This window comes from Sminthopsis crassicaudata, chromosome 2, assembly GCF_048593235.1.
Source record: "Sminthopsis crassicaudata isolate SCR6 chromosome 2, ASM4859323v1, whole genome shotgun sequence".
Taxonomy (NCBI): domain Eukaryota; kingdom Metazoa; phylum Chordata; class Mammalia; order Dasyuromorphia; family Dasyuridae; genus Sminthopsis; species Sminthopsis crassicaudata.
In genome coordinates, this window is record NC_133618.1 from 173536733 (window position 1) to 173563385 (window position 26653).

Here is a 26653-nt window from a genome sequence, read left to right on the forward strand (position 1 = left end):
TTGATAAAGAACTAGTCTTGGAGTTGGGTAGACTCAGGTTCAAATTCTTTGATGCATAATGGCAGGGTGTCTCTAAGCAAGACATTTACCTTTTGGGGCTGCCTAGCAACTCTCTCAGGATATAAAATGCAGAATAGTTATAGATATACATTGATGGAAGGAGCTTTTTCATGAAGAGAATGTTAACCTGATATCTCAGATCCATGCAAAAAAAAAAAAAAACTTCACCCATAATTTACCATTATCACTAATATTGTTATCATGTACTTAATCTTTAACTAATATAGGATTAAAGCAATGTCTTTGAGAAGACAGAGTGAACATTGCATTTGGAGAAAATAATCCTTTTTCAGACCAGACTTAGCAATACTGAGGATTATATTGCCAGAGAGCTTATTAATTTTGTGCCTTTGAACAGGACCTATGTGATCCTGAGGCTTCAGACTTTTTGTGAGCAATCTGATCCCTCCAAACTGTCATTTATTTTAATATTTGTCCTTTCCTTTCTAATGAAATGAAATACTTGAAAATTGCAATTTCTTCTGTTCTTTATGTATGCCATAATTCAAATAAAATGGCATCCAGGAGACTTTTTGCAGAACCATCAGCAAAATGCTCCATCATGGATCTCTATAAAAGATATCTGAAAGCTTGTTCTTGGCTTAAGACTTTGAACAAAGTTTGAGAGTAACAACAAGGTCCCATTGTGCACAGAAATTTCTGTAAGGCAACATTCATTCAAGTGTTGATCTCTATTTCACAGTCCAAGAAAAACAACAGTTATTTATATAATTTTATCCATGTTTCTGTTTTTTCCTATCCATCCCCTCTCCTTGATTACCCCCTCCCCATCAAACCCTCCCACAAACCTACAGCTGAAAACCTAGAGCTTTGTAAAGGAAGAGAAGTAACATACAAATGTTTTTTACTTTCTTTTGGTCATGACTGAAACTAGATTGATAAGGGCTTTTCTTCTTTTTCTCCTCCTCCTCTTTCTCTTCTTTCTTCTTCTCTTTGACCTCCTCCTTCCCCTCTTCTCCCTTCTCTCTCCTTCCTCCTTTCCTCCACTTCTCATTTCCCCCTTCATTTCCTTCTTTCCCTGTCCCTCCTCCCTATCCTTCCCTTGCTCTTCCCCTTTTTCTTCCCCTTCTTGTCCACTTCCCTCTCCTACATAAAGGATCTACATGATGAGATACCATTTAACTGGACATAGGGTATTTAAAAGTTCACCAACAAAGAAAGATGTGAAGCTTAACAGATATGAGACGCAATTTTTTTTTTTTTTTTTTTTGCATGGGGGAACGGGTGAGAAGATAGGACAAAGAAGAATATGTGTCTGCTTTACTATCAGACTTTTCCATAACTACTGAGAAACATATCTAGGTTGTGCAAAGTAGGTTGGTGAATGGAGATAGTTGTGTAATACTGGGCCATCTTGCTATAGTTCTAGCCTTAATAGAGGCTCCAAAATAGTTGAGAAGGTTGTTGGGAGAGAGATTAGACTTACTGGTCATCTGCCACCACAATATGTTTTTCAGTAATAAAGATAGTTTCACCTAAAAATGATGCAAAAGCTTTGTCTACACAGACAGACAAACTTTGAAAAGAAGCCATTAATAATATAAGCTCCGGACTAGCTCCCTGGAGGCTCAGGATCAGCCAGAGTCAGGATAATCAAAAGTCCTCGGTCTTTAGGGAGAGAAGTAAAAGAGATGGACAAAATTGCTACTAGTTCTCCACCAACCCTTCTTCTCCTGGTCCTGCTGCAGAGTGTGGCTTGTCTCACTCCACCCTCTAATCCCTCCTATGATTATCTGTATACACCAAAAGATTGAGACAACATGGTATTGTGAGAAGGGCCATTTTTCTAAACACATGCTAATAGAGTTGTTGTCCAATAGGTAATTAGCCTTAAGTGCTTGATTGACTGATTCAAGCACACTTTTTTAGAGTTTCAGCCCTTTACAGATAAAGTTAATTACTTTAAAGATAATATGATGGATTTGATTTGTCTATTGTACATATTTGTCTCTACTTTCCCCTTTCCAAAAACAACTCTTGTTTTTGTGTGTAGATGCAGTCTAAAATGAGAGTTGTAAGATTTTGATAGAACTCAAATAAGAAGTCCAAATGGTTAGATCTGACCCTGAGTTTTGCAGAATGTACCATAGCAGAAAAAAATTTATTAACCATGCAGGAGGAAGATTACTTTTTATTTCATTCAAAGAATCATTGTGTACTGAGGGATTCCTATCTGTAATAATTTAAACTCATTCTTTAAATTCTTTTATGTCTCTATTTCAGGATGAAGAATTTTCAAACCAATGATTTGGCCTTTTCTTCTGAGGAGGGTTATGGAGACAACAGTGGCCTTGCAGAGTACACAGCTAATGCAATTGATTCATCAATTAATTGGAAGGATATTACCTGGCTGAAGAAATTGACAACCCTCCCAATTGTTGCCAAAGGCATCCTCCGAGGTTCATTTATTTCTTTTCTTACAAACATACATTTTTTATAACTTTATGTAATATAATTTTAACTTTTTTTGAGGAAAAGAATGATACATAGGAAAATGAAGATGAAAGCAAGAAAAGACTTTTCTCCTACTGAATGACAAGTTCTTTACATATGAAATATCCCTGATCCTCACAGTAGAGAAGCAGTATTTTGAGAATTGGGTATTCCTGTAAACAGTAAATATTTTCAGAAGACTAGGGCTTTAAACTACTATTTCATAACCCCAAGTCATGAAATCATAGAGCTAGTGAAAATCCATTCATCAGACTAGTCATGATAGCTTAGAGCAGGTTTTAAACTCCCATAAAAGAAACTTTTACATTGATCATATATATACAATTGAAAAGAAGTGTTTAAAATGTATGTTGAAGAAGTCACCTCCAAATAATAAAATCATTAAATTATTGTTGAAGATATCTAATATGTTTCTTTTAAAACAGAGGTTTTATTCCTGTTAAGACAAAACTGGTTATCTGTCTTTGTCCTGCAATCCATTCTTAATATTCTCTTCCAAATCCCCTTACCTATCATATTCAAGGCCTCATCCCTCCTCTTGTCTGAAATCTCCCCAACTTGCTCTGTTTACTAATAGCTAGAACCAACAGACAAGTGTGAAAAACAGTGACAATTTTTTTTCCTATTTTTTTGACTGAATTGACTTATACTATATAAAGAGAATACTTAATCTTTAAGTACCTAAGGAATCCAGCCATTAGCTTCAAATAGCCTTGGCTGCTCTCAGAGGTCTCAAAACTTATTCAGATCTGAGGAATATGAAATTCGGATTAATTTTAGAATAGCAGCATATCTCAGTAGTGGTTTCTTAACCTTTAAGCATTACCATGTGTGTGTTCAAAAGAGTTCAAAGTTGGAGGCACTATGAAAGGTGTATGTACTTCCAAAAACATTTTAATCAAACATTTTAAATCATGATGGAGAAAAACCCATTAACTTACTACAATGTCTTTTTTCTTTAAAAAAAAGATCACTGACAGAACTTTTCTTTAAAAAGCATTTTTAATCTTTCTTTTCAATTAAGAAAAATCAATTTTTTGTTACTTTTCCCCCATTTATCAATTGTCTATTACTCATTATAATGTCATCCACCATACCTACAAATATTTGTGTTTCCTACTGTATGATTATTAAAAACTTCTCCAAGGTCTTTTTGAATTCTAACCTTACCTTCCAAAATTCTCTTCACTAACCTCATCTTCAGACTAGTTTCATCTGCAAACTAACTAAATAAATGGTAAAGTTAATGAAATTCTGAAAGGTCTGTTTTACTCCTATGAAATTGTTTACATCAGAGTGGAACCTTTCCCTTAATATTCACAATGAAAAGTGTATTTTTGTTGAAATCTAACATTTGCCTTCATTGGAAGAAGGAAGTTCCATGAGAAAAATCTCATCTCCATTTTTTCTGGCCATATTTAGGATTCCTATCTTATGGTGTGATGTGGAAACTTGGGCTGTGATCAAAAAGAGTGAAATAGATACTCATGTTATGTGAAATTGAAGAAATTCCTAGTATCTTTGACCTTTGAATTCTTGAGGTGGCCTTTGTGTCATATAATGACACAAATTTCTTCCCATTTCTCCTACTCTGTTTCTCCTTCTACTCTCCTTTCATTTCCCTCTTCGCCCTCTCTTTTCTTTTCATCCTCTTTTCTTTGGTGAAAATAAAATAAAGAAAAAATCCTTCTAAATGAATAAAACTGTATACAAAAATTAATCTGAATACCTGGATGAGTGAATAAATAGATATACAGAGACAATTGATCTCTACTAGATATATGCTTTTTTTAATATAGGCAAAACTTCCTTCCTTTCTGATTCCCCAATCCCTCACAGTTTCTTCCTTATCTGAAAAGCCCGCCAGAACTTGGGGCACCACCCACAAGTTCCTTTTAGGTATAAAAGAGCCAAGTTGCAGCTCTCTTTTTGCAGGAACCCTTCCCCCAAACATGGTATCCTTCAAGCCATGTAAGAGTTCCTGCCCGCCAAGCGGCCATCTTTGTCCCTGGCATCTTTCTAACTGAACTTTACTTCCAAATTTCTACAATAAACCTTTTCTTTATCAATCTAAGTTTTTGGGCCTGTAAATTCATTTACAGGGGACACTGCGCCTCATGGGATTGTCTCACTATCTTTGCGCCGACCAACAGGGTACCCCCTTTCCTATCTCTCACATCACTTCGGTTCTTTCTTCTTTCCTTTTTTCTTTCCTTTTTTCCTTCCTTCCATCCTCCTTTTCTTCCTTTCCTTCCTTCCTTCCTTTTGATGAGATTTAAAATGAAATTAGGTTTAATTGAGTTCTAGTGGCAGGTTCAAGATACAGGAAGTCAAATAGAGCTCCCCTGCAACCCTTTTGGATTTGGCGCAAGGATACAAAGTTAAATGAAGTCTAGTAGCAATATAAGAGTCCTTTGTAAAGGAATTTACAGACCCAAAAACCTAGATTGATAAAAGAGGTTTATTGTGGGGTTTGGAAATAAGGTTGAAAGGTAGAAAGATATCAGGGCCAGGACTGGCACCAGTGGGCAGAAACCCTTGACACGGCTGGCATAAGGATACCATGTTTGGGACTTCTGCAAAGAGTGGACTCCAGTTTTCCCTTTTTTAATCTGAAGGGGCTCTTGGTGGAGTCCCAGGTTGGCCTCTGGCTTAGGCTTCACCCAGGGTTAGAATTTGAATAGAATTCAATGGGTTTTTAGATAAGGAACTGTTTGTGCTTGGGGTAGGGGTTGGGAAACCTGAGCATATCATTAGAAGGGGGCTGGGAGAGCCATATATTTCCCATTGGAATTCACGGGGGTTGGGAAACTGAAAGGAATCACATCACTTTCTTCCTTCCTTCCTTCCTTCCTTCCTTCCTTCCTTCCTTCCTTCCTTCCTTCCTTCCTTCTTTCCTTCCTTCCTTCCTTCCTTCCTTCCTTCCTTCCTTCCTTCCTTCCTTCCTTCCTTCCTTCCTTCCTTCCTTCCTTCCTTCCTTCCTCCCTTCTTTCCTGACTTCCTGACTTCCTGCCTTCCTGCCTTCCTGCCTTCCTGCCTTTCTACCTTCCTTCCTTCCCTAATACAGATAAATAGCTGCTCTGCAATTTATGATCTTAGAGAGTTGTCTGTGGCATTAAAATATTATATGACCTGTCCAGATTCACCTAGACAGTATATACCAGATGGAAGATTTGAACAAAGGTTTCCCTGACTGTGAGTCTGGCTTTCTATCCAGCATATCATATTGCCTCATAAATATACTTGCAAATATTGAAAAAACTAGAGTGAGAGAGAATTTGGAATTTGGATTTGGGTGCTATAAAAGACATTTCAAGAACAGTAGGTGATGTTAAGGAAATCCAAGGAAATACAATTTGTACACATCCCATTTACCCTGAAGCATCTTTGTATAACTATTAGTTTCTTCTATTTAATAAACAAAAAGCATTTCTATAGTAACAATTGCATCAAGTGTCATATATGCTAATTTTGGACCTTAGGAAATCTGTTCTTGGAAATTCAATAATTAGCATTTCACAGATTTATTTTTGCCTCATTAAATCCATCTCATGCATATTTTCATTTACATTGACCAGAAGTTACTCATTCTTTTCTGAATTTACTTTTAACTATAAAGGTGAAAGTTATGTTTGCAGTAATATGGGATGACAGCTGGGAAGTTCTGGATAAAACACATCTTTTCTTACCACTATTATATTATCATAGAATACAAGTTATACTCTCTTTTTCTATGTCAAAATCTGCTCTTTGAAAACTTCGACAAACTCCAAACATACACTTGAGGACAAAATTTGGCTTTCATTAATTCAAACGCTGGCATACATTACGTTATTTGGCCAAAGGCATAATAGTAGTCAGGGTGATAATTCCTTCCTTTATCCCTTTGTTCCTTTGTTCCTTCATTCCTTCATTCCTTTATTCCTTTATTCTATCTTTCTTTCCTTACTTTTTATGTTTTTCTCCTTGTCCATTTCACTTTCATTGGAATCCTTTTTTCTGAACAACTTGTCTTGAATTCAATTATTTAAAAAAAAAACCCTACATTTCTGTATTATCTATGATAACAAATAAAACAAACAATACAACAAAAAACAATAAAAAGTAAGAAAAGTAAGAAACATAAAAAATGAAAAAAAGCATGTTTCAATTTGAATGTAGAGTTCATCCACATTTCATCTCCCTGGAGGTTGATAGCATTTTTCACTTTGGATCTTTTGGAATTGTCATGGATCAGAGTACATTGTTCTCTTGGTTTTGCTAACCTCACTTTGCATTAATTCATATATGTATTCCCAGGTTTTTTTGAAACTATCCTGCTCATCATTTCTTATAACACAGTAAAATTCCTTTAAAATCATACTACAACTTGTTCAGCCAATCCCCAATTAATGGGTATCCCCTCCATTTCTTATTATTTGTCATCACAAAAAGTACTACTATAAATATTTTTGTATATATAAATGTTGTTGTTCAGCTTTAGTTGGATTTGATTCTTTGACACCCCATTTGGGGTTTTCCTCAGAAAGATACTAGTAGTTTGTCATTTCCTTCTCCAGCCCATTTTAGAGGAATGGAAGTAAAGCAAACAGGATTAAGTAACAGCTAATAAGTGTCTAAGGCCAGATTTGAACTCTTGAAGATAAGTCTTCCTGACTTTAGTCCCAGCACTCTATCCACTCAACCATTTAGCTGCCACAACATTGAGGTCTTCACATTTCCTCTAGTATTTATGATTTTCCTTTTTCTATCATGTTAGCTAATCTAACAGGTATGAAGTAGATGTGTAAGAGTTGTTTTAATTTGCATTTCTCTAACCATAGTGATTTAGATCATTGTTCATATGACTATAGCTTGAATTTCTTCTGAAAACTGCCTATTTATATCTTTTGACATTTTATCAATTGAGGAATGACTTTTATTTTTACAAATTTGATTCAGTTTCCTATATACTTGAGAAATGAACCTTTTAATAGAGAAACTTGCTATAACTCTTCCATCTTCCCCAGCCAGTTTCCTGCTTCTGTTCTAATTTTGGCTACATATGTTTTATTATATAAAAATTTTAAATTTCATGTAATCAAAAGTATCCATTTTTCATTTTGTGATCTTCTCTCTTTCTTCTTTTATCATAAACTCTTGTTATCCATAGCTCTGACAGACAGATATATTTTTCTTTGCTCCCCTAATTTACTTATATCAATCTTTATGTCTAAATAATTTACTGATTTTAGCCTTATTTTGATATATGATGTGAATGTTGGTCTATGCCTAATTTCTGCAAAACTGTTTTTCCATTTTACCAGCAATTTTTGTCAAATGGTAAGATCTTGAATTCACTTTGTAAAAATGTAAATTTTCTCTGCATTCTGGTATGTATGCATTTTAAATTTATAGGTATTTGCATGTGTGTGTTATGCATACACATACATAAAATCATAAAATTTCTGAGTTGCCTTCTGCAATATCCTTGACAAGTGATCAGCTAGCCTTGCTTTAAGGTGATTAATGAAGGGGATTCTATTATTTCCAGATCAGACTATTATATTTATATAGTGGTGATTGGTTGAAAAATTTCCTCACAATAGATGGATATCTACTTTTTACATTTTTTTTTTTTTTTTTTTAACAATTCCTACCTATTTTCCTGGTTCTGTCCCAAGGGGCCAAGTAGGAAGTATCTAGGCTCTCTTCTGAGTGACAGCCTTTTCAAATATTTGAAGGTTGCCATTATCTCAAATTTTCTTTTCTCTAAGCTAAACATTTTTTTTTTTTCTGTGAACTGTTTTTTCATCTCTAGGTTCATGCAGTGTTGTTCAAGTTATTTCAAAAGAAAACATAAAATTTCAATTCTTCTCAATTTAACAAATATTCAATTTAGGCCTTATGTGCTGGATACTGTGTTTTCCCCAGAGTATGCAAAAGACAGAAAGAAAACAAAACAATTATTGCTTCCACTAGCTATTCTACTAGGGACTAACAACTGAGATACCCAACTAGCTAGCTTGACAGGTAAGACAGACAGACAGACAGATAGGCAGATAGATGGTAACTATCACATAAGATTATGAGGATTGATTGAATTAGCATTTATAAATCACTTAGTAAAAACACTAAAGCACTATATAAATGCTAGTTATGAGTTCAATCCTGAAATCAGGTTATCCTCTCCCTTTTTCAGGAAATGCTTTAATGCTCATCCTGGGAACTTTGTTCCCAGACTATCCCTTCCTCCCTTTCTCCCTCTCTCCATTTCCCCCTCTTCCATTCTCTTTTCCTCTCCCTCTTCTCTTTTCTCTCCCTTCTTCTCTCTCTCTCTCTCCCTCCCCTACCCCATCCAATGTCTTCCCTTTATTATAGTTAATTCTGGATAGTATGCTACACTTGTCTATGGAAATGATGCAGGCCTCTTTAAAATTCCTTTTCTGATCTCCAACTTCCTTTGGGACTGACCTTTGATTTACAAGATCTAGTCAAAACCACCCTTTTGTATTCCAAGGGGAGAGATCCAGATCTGAGCCAGTTTGGGCTGTACCAGCCCCATTCTAATGATCTGCTCAGGTTTCCTTCCCAACCCCCACCTAGTGGGTTCTGGACCTCAAGGAATCAATCTACGACTCCACCCATATGCCCCTTCAAGCAGATAAAAGAGCCAAACTGGAATCATCTCTTGGCAGAGAGTTGAAACATGCGAGCACCATGCTTTGCATCACAGACTCTTTCCCGCCGCTTTTGGTGTATTTCTTCCTCTATCTAATACCTTTTACTAATCAGACTTTAACCTTACTTCCAAACCCTACAATAAACCTTTTTATCAATCTAGGTTTTCGGGCCTGTAAATTCATTTACAGGGGACTCTCGCCACCACTAGAACTCATTTAACTTTGTATCCTTGTGCCGAATCCAAAGGGGTTGCAGGGGAGCTCCATTTGACTCCCTGTACCCCAAATCTGCCACTAGACCTCTATTAATCCTAATTTTATTTAGGCATAGACCTCAACATTTGGTTAGACCGCATCAGAAATAGCTTGCCAATTAATGACATACTCCCACCTCATGATTTATTCCCTTTCTCCTGATTAATTGTGAGTTCAATTGGGGAACTTATCTGTTCCATTGTTAATTGTTAAAATCCCTTTCCTTCCTAAACATATGGTCTCCCAAATCTATTTCATATTTACTACTTCTACTATCTATTTTACTTCTTCATTTTGTCTGTAATCTTTTTTCATGAATCAATACTTTTTGGCAAAGTTTGGCAAAGAGAATAATCATTGTGAATTTGTTACATGTGTATTTCAAACTAGGAATTGCTATCCTGATCTCATCAGTTATTGCTATTATTATGAATACCTGTTTGTATTTGAATCTTGCTTCTTTGGCTTACTACTTATACCACTCTGGATCTTAGTTCCTTTATATGTACAATGAGACGTTTCAACTGGTTGAAACTCTGCCCCTTCTTGTTCTACATCTCTGATCCTCTGATCTCTGATCCTCTATTTATAAAAAGTTAAGAAGTGAATTGTGAAGAAGTGGATACAGTTAACATAAGTATTCCTTTATAAGAGTTTGATAGAAAAAGTAAATAGAGATTTTGAATGATAGCCTGAGGGTACAGAAGGTGTTTTAAATGATAGACTTAAGGTGTTTTTTAGAACAGAGGGAAGAAGCAAATGAGAAAAGAGAAACTGAAGAAAAGAGAATAAAAAGGAATGAAGAATGAGCAGAGAAGGTGAGAACTGGTTTGGAAAAAGAGAACAATTAGAGGGATTAGCTAAGCAAGGATAAGGATAACTCCTCATTAAAACCTGAGGCCAAGGCAGACAAGAGAGGGAAGATTATAGAAATAAGTTTTATATGTGGAATTTTTAGATTCATACAATCACAATCATTCATACAATCATACAATCACCAAATCTCAGATTTGAAAAAGATCTCAGAAACCATCTAGTTTAACCCAGATTTGACCAGAAACGTACATGACTACATTCTTGATGTAAACATTCGGCTCTTTCTTGAAAAACTTCTAAGAGGGAAAACCCATTACTTTTTGAGGATATTAATTTTTACTTTTGAATAGCTTTAAATGTACAAAGCTATTTTTTAGATAGGTCTGGTATGGCATGTGATATGGCACCCACACTTTCTTTATTCTATGATCTGATTCAGTCATTCCCAATCAGTAGTCATAATGGTAGTTCTGGAGGATTTCCTTGGGGACTGTGATGGTCTCAGAAGTGATCATGTGACTACTACTCAACCAAAGTAGGTTCTATGTGTAATCTTGGTATTGGGGGAATATACTTCTACTATTTGACATTGTAGCTTCTTAGCTCTCATTAATGTGCCCCCCTTCCCCATTTATATATAATTAGTTACAAGGACACTTGAATCTTAAAAATGAAACATCTAATAAATAATAAGGCACAAACAATAATAATTACAACCTTTATTCAGTTATATGTATAATAATCTTTTCAAAAACATTGATCATAATAACTCATCAGTGCACTCAGTGGGTAAAAATAAGTAAGGTTGGAAGAGAAAGCCTGAAGTACTGATAACTCCCTGAGATGAGCAGGAAAAGGATCATTATCCTTACTAGTTCAGCCTTACAGTTCCACCACAATGGTGGTTTTGGGTAACCCCAACCCCGCCTTACTGTATGCAATCAGAAGGCCAAGTCATAATGTTAAACCTTTGAAGTAAAATTCTCTCTATAAATCTATCCATGGCCTACGCCATCTTTGCTGAATCTCTTTTGGGCTTGCCATTCTGTTCTGCTTCATAGTGTCTTTCTTCTCCCTCCCTCCCATATGCCTCATAGTATCTTTCTCCTTATGCTCATATTTCATGATAGTTAACTAGCTCTTTTATTGTCTTAAACTCCTCTATGGATTTGGTCTGCCAGTCAATGGCATATTACCACCTCATGGTGTAGTCCCTTTCTCCTGGTTAATTGTGAGTTCCTTTGGGGAACTGGTCTTTTCTCCTGTTAATTGATAAAACCATTTTCCTTGTTAACTTTATGCCCTCCTAAATCTATTTCATATTTATCATCCCTAATATTTATTTTATCTTTTCGTGTTGTCTGTAACCTCTTATCATAAATAAACCTATTTTTTGGCAAAGAAAAGGCACTTGTGAATTCTTCACATGTGAATTATTATTGAACCCTAATATTTGGTGCCTACTCCAATCTTATCATTTGGTGCCAATTGCTAACCACAATCTCATCATTCAGTATCGGTGGGGAAGAATGAAGCCACACTTACTGAAACCTAGCAAGGAGATATATGATTATTGAAACCCATATTCCTGGGATAACCATATGCTGAATGGCAAGCCATGAAATGCTTGGTTTCTTTAAAAAAACAAAACAAAACAAAAAAACAGCACAAACACAAAAACATCTGTACCATGTGTCACTTCCTGGCCAAAATTGTTTCCCTATTACTCTTAAGCCACTGAAGTATTGTTGAGCTCTTTCAGCATACAGCATCCATGGCAAGGTACTGAGAACAAATTATAATCTTTTAGCAAAATAGAGCAGCATAAATCCAAGAAATACAGCTGCAAAGCTGTCTTTCTCCTTCTTCTATCCCTTTCCCCCTCTCTAAAACTACCCCCTTTCCCCTCTCAAGTTGTATATGAACTAGGAAAAAATTACCCCAGATAATTCTTCATAGAATATTAGGATATAGCTATTTTACATCGAACTTCCAGCAGTTCCAGGACCTTTAGAGCTTTAATAAGCCTATTTTCTCCCTGCAATCAGCTCTCAGTAAAGCAATGTGTCTTTGCCAATCAGCAAAACTCTTAAACATTTGAAGAAACTATCTGTCAGCTTTTAGGAGTCTTCTGATTTCTTAATCTGACTCCTCTCAACTTCTTCTCATTTGCTGTAGTCTTCTGATTATCATTCTCTTCTCTATTGCCTCAAAATAGACATTATATCATTGTTCCATAGTGCCCTGAGTGGATTTATGGTTTTGCAGCTACAACTTGCAAAACTCTGAAAAACATTTAATGAATCAATATGCTACAACACATTCCTTATTACATACTTACATATTTCAGTGCTCTACTTTCAAACAAGTCCTCTCAGTTAATGTATTTATCTGCAAAGAAGTTTTTTCTCAGAATCTCATAACACTCTTTCTTCAAACATTTGTCTGCTGAGATGTGAGGGATGGAGGTGTGTTTCCTGTCAATCTGATTTCATCAGTGTTTTTTTTTTTTTTTTTTTTTTTTTTTTTTAGCAACCAAAATGTTCATATAACAATGGGGGCACTACCTTATTCTTAGATCAAGCCCAACTTTACTTCTTTGTAACTTTCTCTCATTTCTACAAGTTCTGTTCTAAAACACCAAACAAAACAAGCATAATCCCACTTCCTCTTTAATTTTTATTCACATGCTTGAAGGGTACTTTTATGTTCTCCTAAATCCCATTCATTTTTATTGACACTTGTAATCTTGTCAATTTATTTCAATATAACTGAATATTTACATCAAGTGTGGGAATCATTATTGCAAAAAATGTATTTATATGTATATGTATTTAAATGCATATATTTAGGGATATATGCCTATATGTCTATATTCTTTTGTTTAGTCCTTTATAATTGCATATTAAGAGTTACAATCTGGAAAATTTTATTACACTGTATTTTCTATTGGCAAAATTGAACAGCATGCATATTCCATAAGGAGTATTGGTTATTAATACTCTTCTTTATTTAAGATGATGCAAATTCTGACTTTTTTCTTAATAAAGAACATCATTCTTATTGTGGTTTTGCCACCTCTGTTACAAGTTTTATGGATGGTATACAATCTTCACCACTGGAAGAAATAGCTTTTCTGATGAGGTCTAACCCTCCAGATATAATGAATAATTGTGAAGTGTGTATCATGCAATAGTTACTGTGATTAGAACTAGTAGTATAATGACAAAATAAGCCAGTTCCTATTCTCAAGAAAGCTTACATTTTGTGGGGAAAGGAGGGGAAAGATACAAGATCCATTAAAACATTCCTCAAATCTCTATTTTAAAGTAAGAATTAAAAAAAAAAAAAATCTGCCCTTCAGAAATGCTTTTAGATTTTGTAATAGATACAAGGCAATTTGCTACAATATTCCCAGTGTAGCTTTAATTATGGAACTGCTCAAACATGTTTTTTTCAGCTGATGATGCCAGGGAAGCTGTGAAATATGGTGTCAATGGAATATTGGTGTCCAATCATGGTGCTCGCCAACTAGATGGAGTGCCTGCCACTGTGAGTACTCATTAATAAGATCATTGAAGTATGTATTTGTAGCGTGCTGTTGTCTCCAGAAGCTGCCAATCGCTCTCTGGGAAGAGATCTGCTGTGTCAACTCAAATCTCTCGGACAGATTCTTCTTCCTGTAGAGAACCGTTGTCTCCAGACAGTTGCCGTTAACTCTTGTCCAGAGAAGTGACTTCCCTTCCTGCAGAGAGCCTAGTCAAGCCTGATGTAGCGCAGAGACTTCTTCTCTCTGGAGTGCTGTCCTCTTTTATCCTCCCAGAGAATGGGCGTGGGATAATGCAATGGCTTCTGGGAAGAACCACTTCAACCAATGAGCTTGCTCCTCTTAGAATTCCGAAGGTGTAAACTCCCTTTAAAGGCCCAAACCAAAGGTCTGAGCCAGAGAACTGTCAAGTCAACCTGAGTTCTCACCTTGTAATTGTCCAGACAACCTGAATTCTCACCTTGTCACTGTCCAGACAACCTGAATTCTCACCTGGCAATCCTAACATGTATTCTAAGATTTCCTTGCAAACTTTCCATCGAACTTTCAAAATTTAGTCATTTTTCTAAATCTGGTTTGATCTTGGTCTGTCTTTTTGGATATTTGTGTATATATAGCCATCAAATAATAATCCATGTGTAAACACATATGCCAACCCAACAATAAATAAACCACTTATTAGTTTAGGTTATTTGCTCAACTTTATTCAACTCAGCTCTTAATGAACTATTTAATAATGCTAGTTGATCTTTCAGGTTTATTCCCACTAAAAAATTCTGAGATACTATACAAATTAACTACTTTGTGCCTTGAGTGTTGAACTGGGAGACAGGAGACCTGTGTTTTACCATTAACTAACTGTGTGATCTTGGGTAAATTGCCTAATTCTCTGTACTTTAATATTCTTATTTGTAAAAATGAGGGAGGTAAAGTATTTGATCTTTTTAGTGCCTTTCAGTTTTATAATTCATAATCCATAGCCAAAGTAAAATAAAAAATAATTAGTAAATTTAGTATATTTTTAGTAATTTTTGCTAATATATATTTCTTTATTATCCTATTTATTTAATATTTTTATTAATATTTTATTATCTATTTTTATAGTAAAATTTTTACTAATTTTTTTTTTTTTTTTACAGTAATCCTGAATTGGTTTCTGGGTTTAAATAGTATAGACTTCTTATCCTTTAAGTACATATAAACTGTTCTTTGTGACTGATGATTAATGAATTATTTTTAACAAATAATCAAGTCAATTATATCTGATTCTATACTCTTCTACTACTGTCTTTTCCTCACAGGTGAATTGAGTGGTTGATTTGATCAAAATGGTCTATTCAGTGGTTTGTGTGGTCAGAGTCATGATTCCAAGTATCTTTTCATGCACAGCTCAATGAGATATAGATATTGAAGTCTGGTTAGCTCCAGGACGCTACAATATCTCATAAGTACTAGGAAGAGACCTACTGGGTCACTGATACATGTTACAGAATTCAGTAGCATCAAATTCAAATAGGAAGTGATCCTTTCTGGCCATATAATTGATTTAGAAAACCACAAATTAGCATTATCTATATATTTTATCATTATTTATTTTGTTACATATTTCCCAATTATATTTTAATCTGGTTTGGTTGGGGCCCTTCAAGGGTGCAAATTTGATCCTTGTGGAAGACAGGTAACCCACTGGATAAAGTGCTAGGTCTGGATTCAACAACACTCATATTCATGAATTCAAATCTATTCTCATTCACTTAATAGTTGTGTGACCCTTGGCAAGTTAGCCTCAGTTTCCTCATGTATAAAATGAACTGGAGAAGGAAATGGCAAACTACTCTAGTATCTTTGTCAAGAAAACCCCAAATGGGGTCTTGAAGAGCCAGAATTGAAAAATGACTGAAGTGAAATGTGATACCTCTGGTATAGATCATAGGAACATAAGATCCCCAGCTCAAATGCAACTCTATACCACTCTAGTTGAAAACACTAGGTCACAGATAAAACCTAATAACCTATAGATACACCAATCTGGATTCTATTTTGTAGTACAAGGTTCATGTCATAAATTCATTCCTAGGTCATTTTTAGACCATATTCAGTGTTTGAAATAACCTAAACAGATTATTTGATAGTCTTTGAAAATGTGCATTGAACCCAAGATGGTTAATATTTTTCTTGTTTCTCCTTACAAATTGGGGAAATGTGCTTAATTACAGCTTGCATCATAGTTTGGAAATTGTAGCACTTATATGTTGATGTAATTTGCCTGAATATAAGAAGAAAGCCATGTATATGTAAATTGATCCAAAGTATGTTTGGCAACTCGCATTACATGCCAAACTATTTAGGGCAATAAGCCAAATTCTACCCTTATTCACTCCATAGTGGAAATCTTAGGGCCAAATTCAGTCCTAAATTCTTTACAGGAAACTCTTCCAGAGATTATCCCATCAACTCCAAATTTGAATGTAAAAGGAGTGTTGATGCTTTTAGTTCCTAGTTCTTTCCTCTTTTTCCTCCTCCTCTTCCTTTCTTCTTCTTCTTTCTTTCTTTCTTCTTTTTCTTATTTCTTTTTCTTATTCTTTTCTTCTTCTTCTTCTTCTTCCTCTCTTCCTTCTTCCTCCTCCTCCTTTTTCTTCTTTTAAAGGAAATCGTTTTACTCTTGATCCTAAACCTGCATTTCTTATGGCATGCTACTTTCAACTAAAGTCCTAGTCTGATAAGATTAGTAGTCCTGGGTGGTCTTGAGCAGGGTTCTCTTTAAAGGGACCGATGACATAACATTTTCTGTCTTGTTTCCACAGATTGATGTCCTGCCTGAAATCATAGATGCTGTGGAGGGAAAGGTGGAGGTGTTCTTGGATGGGGGTGTACGTAAAGGAACAGATGTGCTGAAAGCCCTTGCCCTTGGGGCCAAGGCTGTGTTTGTAGGAAGACCTATCATATGGGGATTGGCTTATCAGGTAACTGAGTAATTAATTAGATGAACAAATGTCTAGTATGAATGAGCCAGACTAAGCCAAATATTTCCTTCTCTTTCATTTTATTAGGGGGAGAAAGGAGTGAAGGAGGTTCTGGAAATGCTGAAAGAAGAATTCCGGTTGGCCATGGCTCTTACTGGTAAGCTCTTAAGTCTTTCATCAAACTTCAGTATAATTTATTGAGCCCTCTAATGAATTCTGAATGTTAAAGTAAGACTACTCTTATGGCATAATGGATAGAACATGGGGCCTGCAGCCAGGAGGATTTGAATTCAAATCTAGCCTCAGACATAGCTTTGTGACTGTGGACATGCCATTTAATTAATCTACCTGTGTTTCCTTAACTATAAAGTAGAAGTAATAGTAATGTCTACCTCCCCAAATTGTCATGAGGCTCAAATAAGCTTATATTTGTAAAATATTTCACACAGTGTCTGGAATATAGGTATTATTAATTAATGCTTGTTTCCTTTCCCTATAGTAGGCATCTGGGAAGAATATACGGGGGAAAAACAAAACATGGTTACTGTACTTTAGGAGCTGGTAATGTGTTGGTAATACAGAACATACATTGATGACTAAAAAGGAGCACATAGTTATTGAGTGATTTTTGTATGGATATTATAATAGACATGTGGCAAAATATTCTACAAGTGTAAGAGAATATTCTCTGTTCACGAATAACTTGCATTTTAATTGAACAGAAGGAAAGCAGAGAATGACAAGTCAAAGGAGCTACCTGGAGGGTTTCTTTTTTCTTCACAACTATTATGATTTATTTGGACCGATTAGGTCCACTGGGAAGAGAGCTGACTTCTCTAGCATTCCCTAAAGTGCATTCCCATTAAGGAAAGTCTCAAACATGGAGTGACACTATAATAACCTTGCTTTTGGGAAAGATGGGTGGTGAGGGAGGTTGTGATGGCTGTTTATAGGTTCCTGAGATTCCAGTGTGTATGTGTGTGTTTTACATTCTTTCTTTTGGGGTAAAATAAAAGCTATGAGATCATAGACTTAGAACTAGAAAGGATTGTATAAATCATCTAGTCCGACTTCTTTGTTTTATAGATAAGAAAGATGGGGACCAGAAAAATTAAGTGAATTGCTTGAGGTCACAGAGACAATAAGTGTCTTAGATGGAATATAAATCCAAGTCTAGTGCCCTTTCCACTCTAACCAACTGCCTTTAATATATAGGTTGTTCTGAATTATATATACACACACACATACACACACACACACACACACACATACACACACACACACACACACACACACACACACACACACACACACATGCATAATGTATTTGTACTGGAACCCGGGGTCCTTTTGCTTCATATTTTAGAGATATACACACTCTGTATTTTTTTTTAAATTTATGGAATAAAATAAAATTTATGGAAAAATAATTTCTAATTTATGGACTAAAAATAACTTATGGAATAAAATAAAAAAGATGATTCTATATGGAACTTCAACTCTATTATGTATAGCTTGCTTCCTTTTAAATTGATATTCCAATGTGTTTATAGTAGACCTTGGGTAAAGCAGAACAAGACAAATTCTGAATCTTCATAGGGAAATCTCAGGTCAGAAAGGGTATGAACCAAAGAAACCTTTATGAGAATTCTCCCTAGATTGAACCCAGTTCTTGATAACACATAGTGTGAGTTTCTGGACTACAAATAACATCTTTAGTCAGGCAATCAGTTTATCCTTAGGAATTTATTAAATGTATACTATTGTGCCACATACTGTGTGGCAATTATAGAATGCAAAGAAAGACAAAATACAGTCTCTGAAACTTTCAGATTAATGGAAGAAACAATAAGTAAATGATTATATACAAACATAATCCATGCAGGAAAAATTTGAGGTTTTGTGAGATGAATATTAGGAAAGGCTTCATGCAGATGATGGGATTTTAGCTCAGGTTTATAGAAAACCAGAGAAGTCAAGAGACAGAGATGAGGAGGGAGTCACTGCTATGGAGGCAGACAATGAACATGTTCAGAGATGGAGTGTAATGTTTAAATAGGGTATAAGAAAACTTGAAAATTAGAAAGGAATTAGAATATAAAACAATTGAAAATTCAAAAAGGAGATTTCTTGTTTGATCATAGAGTTAATAAGGAGTTATTGGAGTTGAAATCAAGGGCTGACATAATTAGAATTGCACTTTTGTTGTTGTTTCTATTGTTTCCAGTCATGTCCAACTCTTTTTGACCCTATTTGGGGTTTTCTTGGCAAAAATACTTGAGGGATTTGCTATTTCCTTCTCCAGCTCATTTGACAGAGTAGAAAACTGAAGCAAAGAGAGTTAAGTGACTTGTCCAGGATCACAGCACTAGGAAGTGTCTGAAGCCATAATGGAACTTAATAAAATGAACAGCAATCTGAGCAATTCTATTCACTGCACCACAGAATTGCTCTCAGAACTGAACTTGAGGAAGATCAGTCTGATAGATGAGTAATGTGAATGGAATGGAATGGGGAGATATTTGAGGCAAAAAGACCAACAAGCAGATGTTAGAAGATTTTCTAGAATCTAAGAATAGTAGGTTCCTATAGAATTTCCCCTTTTGATGAATATTTTAAATGGGGCTTTATTTTCTTTTTAAAAATCTTTTTGGGAAGTTATATTTAATTTCTTTTACATTACTTAATTTTCCCCTTTTTCTGATGGGGGAAGAGGGAAGCTAGACACCTTGGCAGAAAGACTTCAAGATGGATTAATGTAGCCTTTGGTTTGAAGTCAGGAAAAAATGGTTTTAAATCTTCCTATAATACTTATTAGTTGTGTAACTGAGCAAGTCATTTAAGAGGAAGGACCAAACATTTATTAAGCACTTACTGTGTGCCAAACACTAAGTGATGCACTTTAGAAATATTGTCTCCTTTGATGCTTATAAGAACCCTGTGAGACTGATGATATTATTATTCCCATAATTGAGGAAACTGAGACATATAGAAGTTAAGTGAGTTGCTAAGTATCACATAGCTAGTAGCTTTCTGAGGTCATATTTAAACTCAGATCTTCCTTTATTTAGGTTTTGTGTTCCATGTCATTGTGCCACATAGTTGTCTATGATCAGTTCCCTTTTCTGGGAAAACTTTTCAGAGCTGTTGTAAGGCTTTAACGAAAAAAATACATGGTCTCCCAAAATCATTTTGGGAGACTCTGCATATAGGAAATACTTTCTAAATAAAAGTTTTATCTAAATATACCAATTGTTGCTGTTTTTGAGTGTGTCTGGGCTATAAATTACATCTTTAGCCAGTCAATCACTTTATCAATGGAATTATTAAGTTTGTACTATTATGCCATGTATGGTGTGAATGTACTAGGAATGCAAAGAAAGACAAAACAGTCTCTGGAATTTTCAGACTAATGGGAGAAAAAATAAGCAAATATTATATACAGAGAACATAAGAAGTTACTGGAGTTGTTTAAATAGGTGACTAAGAAAAAAATAAAACAATAACTAAAAATTAATATAAAATATATATATACATATACATATTTGGCAAATATAAAAAAGTTAACAATTGAGCATGGCAAAAAAAATAAAGGCACTTTAGTTCTCAGCAGAAAAGGAAGAAATGGCAGAATCCTTTTGGTAGTTCTGAAAAGGAAATGGGCCTTGAGTTTGGTCTTCAAAGATAAGGAATAGATTAAGAGAAGAAAAGAAGGATCAGAAAAAAAAGGATTACATTATGTGAAGTAAACTATATAAAGATGAGGTAACAAGAAGGCCAGAATCACAATCATTATGCAGATCAATCTAGCTTGAGGGGTAGCTGATAAGATTGGAAAAGTTGGGTGGTATTTAAATTGAGGGAAAATGATTAGAAGCTAATGGATTTGGAAAGTTGGAATTCATTTAGTTTTATGAAGAAGGTTGAGATGATGAGTTTTTAAAATGAAGATTACTCTGGCAAGTGTAGTATAGGTGATAAAGACTTGAGATAAAATTGTAGAAGCAGGAATAGAAAGGAAAAGAGACTTAAAAAATATTATTTGGTCAGTCAAAAACAATTTTGAAGTGTCTATTATGTGCCAGATACAATAACAAGCACTGGGTACACACACACAAAAAAGCAAAATCCTCAAGAAGCTTACAATCTAATGGAGGAACAACATCTACAGGATAAATGGAAATAATAAGAAAGAAAAAGCATTGCAATTAAGTGGGGTTAGAAAAGGCTTCCTACAGAAAATGGGATTTTAGTTGGGATTTATAGGAAGCCAGTAGATGGAAATGAGGGAAAGCACCCCAGGCCTGAAAGAGAAGCAGAAAAAATGCTTGGAGCTGAGCAATGGAATGTCTTGTTTCTGGAACAACCAGGAGGACTGTATATCCCTGGTTTGAAAATTTTGTGTTAGGGAATAAAATGTGATGAAACTATAAAGTTAGAAGAAGCTTGGTTATGAAGGACACCAAATAGAACCAGGAGGTGATAGGGAGCCAATGGAGTTTAAGTGGGAGTGGGTAACGTGTTTAAACTTATGCTTTAAGAAAATCATATTAGTTACTGCATGGAGGGTGGGCTGGAATAGAGAAAGAAGAGCCAGAAAGACCCACTGGGAAATTATTGCAGTAATCCAGGACTTGAGGTGGTAAGGGTTTTCAGTGTTAGAGAAGAGAATGGAACATATTCAAGATATTGACAGATTTTGCCAGTATTTTAGATATGGAAAAATAAAAGATAGTGAAGAGTCAAGAATGATTACTAAAGGACTGAAAGACAGATGCTGTTCTTTATCTTAAAAGGGAAAGTGAAAAGAAGGGAGGGTTTAGAGGGGAAAGATCATGAATTCTGCTTGGATATATTGAGATGTCTATTGGACATTGGATTTTGAGATGTGTATAAGGCAGTGGGAGATATGAGATTAGAAATCAATGGAGAGTTTGGGCAGGATATGTAAATGTGATACTCATTAACAAAAAGACAGTATTTAAATACATGGGAACAGATGAGAGCTCCAAGCCCAGTATATCTGACAGAGAATAAATGGTTTCTATTTTTTAGTTGATGCTCACATTTGGGATATTGAAAAGTATAATATGATGGCTATTTCCTTTAGATTCCCAAATGAGGGAAATACTGACACATGTAATTAGAATTTATGAAATGCTTGTTGAATTTAAAAGATTATCACTTTTTTATGATCAAAAGTTAGAGTGGGAAACATATATGACTTCTTCTGTGGTCCCCTAATAGGCTCTCTATTATTTTTCTTATTTCATTCTGAAATCATCTTGAATTATTGATTTAGAAAAGATTCAATATGCATCTATACAAGGAAAATGAAATTAATCATTGAGGCAATTATCCAGATAATTCCATTTCCAAAATAGTTTAACTAACGAAGAAGGAAGATTTATTATTATTATTTTTCTTTGTGACACAGATTGTCTACATTGATTGAAATTTTTACATGATATCTTGATTTTCCATTGCATTTTGGCTGTATAGACAGTCTTTGAGGGAAGAATGACACCCTGTGAATCATCACCCTGAGTTTTCCTTTGGTACAGAGACAAATCCTAAAGGAAAGCTTTCAGTCCCCAAATATCTATTAAATGTGGCAGAAAGAATATACTCTTTGTGTTAATAAAAATATATGCCAGTCATTTCGTGTTAAGGACTGTTTAGGTAATAAAAATGGTCTCATGCCACATAAGAGTTGGCAGGCCTACCTTGAACCATAAACTTTACATTAGTCAAGTTTTACATTCCTTTGGAAAACCATTACCCGACTGATTATTATTGCATTTATTTTATATTAAATGTATGTTTTATTTTTTCAGGGTGCCGGAATGTAAAAGACATTGACAAGACATTGGTGAGGACAAATCCATTGGTTGTTTCCAAGATCTGACAGTGTACACTATTTTCTCATCTGTATTCTTTCTTTCAGCATGTGTTTCTTGACAAAGAGACACTGTGCAGAGGGTGACCATATTCTGTAATTTTGAGTCACCATACAAAGAATGTCGTTCTTCCCCAACAAAATAGAAACCCCTTTTAGTTCTTTGCCCTGGATCATTTAAAAATGCACTTGCATCCTAAGAATATATTAACTGTAAAAAAAGAAAACATTGAAAATGAATTTAAACAACTTACTTTTCTAAAAAGGTAAAAGACATACTCTGGCAAAACTTGGGGTACCCACTACAGATAAAGAAATAAACAGAGGTATTCACTTAAACAAAGTGGTGGAGATAACCTAAAAATTGTGTCTCTTAAGACAGGTTATGATCTTAAAGATAGATTGGACTCAGAGTTGTGAAACTGATTGTTGAATAAAAACTATGCTTTGCATCATTTGGGACTGTGTCACTTAATAACATGTGAAAAGGAGTTTGCTTGCTTCACAATAGAATTTCTCTCTTCATTTTTTTGTCCCTTTTGGGTATTAAAAATCTATATTATCTTAATTCTTTTCATCTTTTCTGATGACTTCTTCACCTTTGTTCTTTTCTTATTTTCTAAATCATTTGTTTCTATTAAAGTTGTAGGGGATGTTCCCAAAATCTTCTGACTAGAAGAGACATTAGAAGCTAGTCAATCCATGCTGTCCAAGGATAGGAACATTATCTTTAATATTTTTAACAAGTAGTATTCCAGATTCAGCTTGAAGAAGTATACTAAAGGAAAATTACCTACCTATCAAAATTACAAGAAGGTTGTTTTTTTTTTTTCCTCCTGAGAAAAGTCACTTACTCCCTTAGCTCTAGTCCTCCAAGGGTTATAGAACCCTTTGCAGTATATAGCAAAATGAAAATGTTGGAGGATTAATCACTGTCTGAAAATACTACAAATTTATTTCTTAACCTAGCCTTATAAAATTCACTAGCAGAAAGATTTACTTTACCTGAGGTTTTTTTTTTTTTTTTTTTTTTTTTTTAAGTAACTATATCTTGAGAATTTTGTTTTCAAGTGGATCAAGCAAAAAAAAAAAAAATTAACAGGATTTGAAGCAGGTGATTTTTTTTTTTTTTTTTAAGCTGGAAGGGACCTTTCAGAGGGATCTTCTCATTTTATGTGTGAGGAAACTGAAACTGGGCAAGGTTATATGATTTACCAAAATCTTATAGACAGATAAACTAGCTTTCCTAGCTCAGGGCTTCTTAAACTTTTTCTAGTCACAATCCCTTTTCCTCCTGAAAAATTTTTACATAACTCCAGGTATATAGGTATTTAAAAGAAGTATAAAAATAAAAAAAAATTATTGATAATAAATCATAACTTCTTGATCCTCACATTCAGTGATGTGACCCCATGTGGGGTCACAAATCACAGTTTATGAAGTTTTGTCCTAGCTTATCAGTAATAAAGTCATGATTAGAAATTAGTTCTTTTGAGTACTAGAGCAATACTTTCTTCTTCTACCTCTCATTTTCTAGAGTAGATCTAAACAAGTGATAAGTTATTTCTTGGGTACTTATCCAGAAGGATCAAGGAAACTTCTCAAAATTATATAAATGGAGAACTAAGAATAGACCTCATGTTAGTCCAAAGGACCATGCTTACATTTCCATGTGGATTCATGCTTCTATTACAACTTGAATTTTCACATAAGTTTTCTTTTTTTTTTTTTTTCTTTTTTTTTTTTCCTGAGGCTGGGGTTAAGTGACTTGCCCAGGGTCACATAGCTAGGAAGTGTTAAGTGTCTGAGACTAGATTTGAACTCTGGTCCTCCTGAATTCAAGGCTGGTGCTCTATCCACTGCGCCACCTAGCTGCCCCTTACATAAGTTTTCAATGTGAGAATATATCCACAGGGTTATGTTGGTAAATGCTTAATAATTAGATCTCCAGAAGGGAAAAATAAGTGTGTACAGAAAACTTACAAGCTCAATCTTTGTTATAAATATTTTCTTTATCACTTTCTTGTATGTGTACAATTAAACATTAAATCAAAGTCTAATATATAGCATCTACCAATTTTCAAGGTATAAATGATCGCAAAATTTAATAATTGGTTCTTTCAAATTGATTTGAACTGGTTTGAACACACTCCTTTTGTACCCTTAGCAGTTATAGCAACATTATCATGATGCATCAATCATTCAGTGACCTGGGTAGGTATAAAGAATAGGGAGAAGTGAAAACAAAACACAATAATTTTTATATCTCTCTCTGACCCTTGCTATAACCAGATCTTTCTCAGGCTAATCACGCAGTCTTTAAAATTATTCTCCATCTTTATCATAGTAAAAAAAAAAAAAAAGTTTTGTGTAATGAAGTATTTTAAGATCTTTAAAATCAATGCCATAATCTACAAATAAAATAATGAGCAAAATAACTAAAATAAAACTAAAAGTAGGACTTGGATTCATAGCTTCTTAGAGCAAGAAGATTATATTGATCAAACCTCTCATTTTACATAGGAGGTAACATATTATCCTATGGCAAAAGGGTTTCTCATACTTCTAGATAATGTTAGCATCAGGGCTAGAACACATATCCTGTTTCCTAGTCTAGTACTCTTTTATTTTCCATCCAATACAGGTGACCAGGCATCTATTAAACACTCATTATGTTAAAAGTGTTAGGTATACAAAGACCAAAAAAAACCCCAAACAAACATTCTTGTCCACAAGGGGCTTACATTTTACATACATTTCTCTAACATAGAAATTCAACAACTCTAAGTATATTTTTCTCCCCCATATTATAACAGGTACATAAGGGTTCATGAGCACTTTGTCCTCCCAGTTCTGTGGCCAAAGACAGTATTTTTGTTTTTGTTTGACACATAAGAGTTCATGAGCACTTTGTCCTCCCAGTTCTGTGGCCAAAGACAGTATTTTTGTTTCTGTTTGACACCCTTTAGTGCCTATGAAAGCCATGCATTAAAATCTTGATTGTCTAGACTGTTAGGGGATGGCTGTCTAGACTAGCAGGGGGAGAGAGATTGACCCTTTCTTGGAGTCTTATATAAACATATCTCCCAGAGAGAATATGGGAAAGTTATGAAGTGGAATCCTTCCTTCCCTCGTATGCTTAGAGAACATAAATTCCCTGGCCTGTACAGAAGAATTGAACTAAATAGTATTGATGTTTCCTCGCATGCAATTTTCAAACTGTATCCATGTCAGCACTGTGTTATTCATTCATTTGTTTATCTTGCCAAAACATTGAAGTTTGTGAAATAGCCTTGAGCACAGCGATGGGGTAGTATAACATGAAAGGAAATTGTGGCTTGATCTCAAGCAGAGAGAAAAAGACTTTCCTCTTCATTGTAAAATTCTTTCTTTATTTACTGCCTGGTGGACTGTGTTGCATGACAGTTGCATAGCAACAAAATAAAGTTTGTCTGTTTAAGGAAACCTGAATGTTTCTCATAGCATAAAGACAGCAAATGCTTTCTGTTTACTCAACTTATATTTGCTACAATATGGACTGTGTCACATGTCAATTATGGAACAACAACAGAATGATAGTTTATTTTAGATAATATAAATGTTACTCAAAAGATAGAGAAGGATGATATCGCATGTTTATAAGTTGGGGGCTATTTCTATGGTTTAAAAGATGTGATTTCCTGCCCTTATCCCGAACCTACTTGAGCAATAGGCACCTTCCTTCCTGAGTGCTCTGATAGACCATGGTTGGGGAAAAAGAAAGCTTATTGTTGTTTAATGAACTGTTATTCTTTTCTAATAAAATAATGAATTTATTCATGAATATATACAAATGTTCACATTTAAATTTTCTGATTTCTGAAAACAAAATATTAAAAACAAGCCATTAATAAACTGTAAGATTTAAAGAGTAATAAATTTGTATTTCACTTTCTATCCAAGGAGAACACAATAATACACCTTTAGCAAAACTTGA

At 34.7% G+C, this 26653-nt stretch overlaps 1 protein-coding gene across 2 annotated transcripts in view; it reads left to right on the forward strand.

The window, feature by feature from the left end:
• Positions 1-22904, forward strand: part of HAO1 (hydroxyacid oxidase 1) — a 94362-nt gene extending 71458 nt beyond the window's left edge. For both annotated transcript variants that reach the window (XM_074287893.1, XM_074287892.1), the window contains exons 4-8: positions 2305-2480; positions 13729-13820; positions 16620-16778; positions 16866-16935; positions 22616-22904. In XM_074287893.1, coding sequence (XP_074143994.1) covers positions 2305-2480; positions 13729-13820; positions 16620-16778; positions 16866-16935; positions 22616-22686 — 568 coding nt within the window. In that variant the 3' untranslated portion in view covers positions 22687-22904. The remainder of the gene's footprint in view (positions 1-2304; positions 2481-13728; positions 13821-16619; positions 16779-16865; positions 16936-22615) is intronic.
• The last annotated feature ends 3749 nt before the right edge of the window (positions 22905-26653 follow it).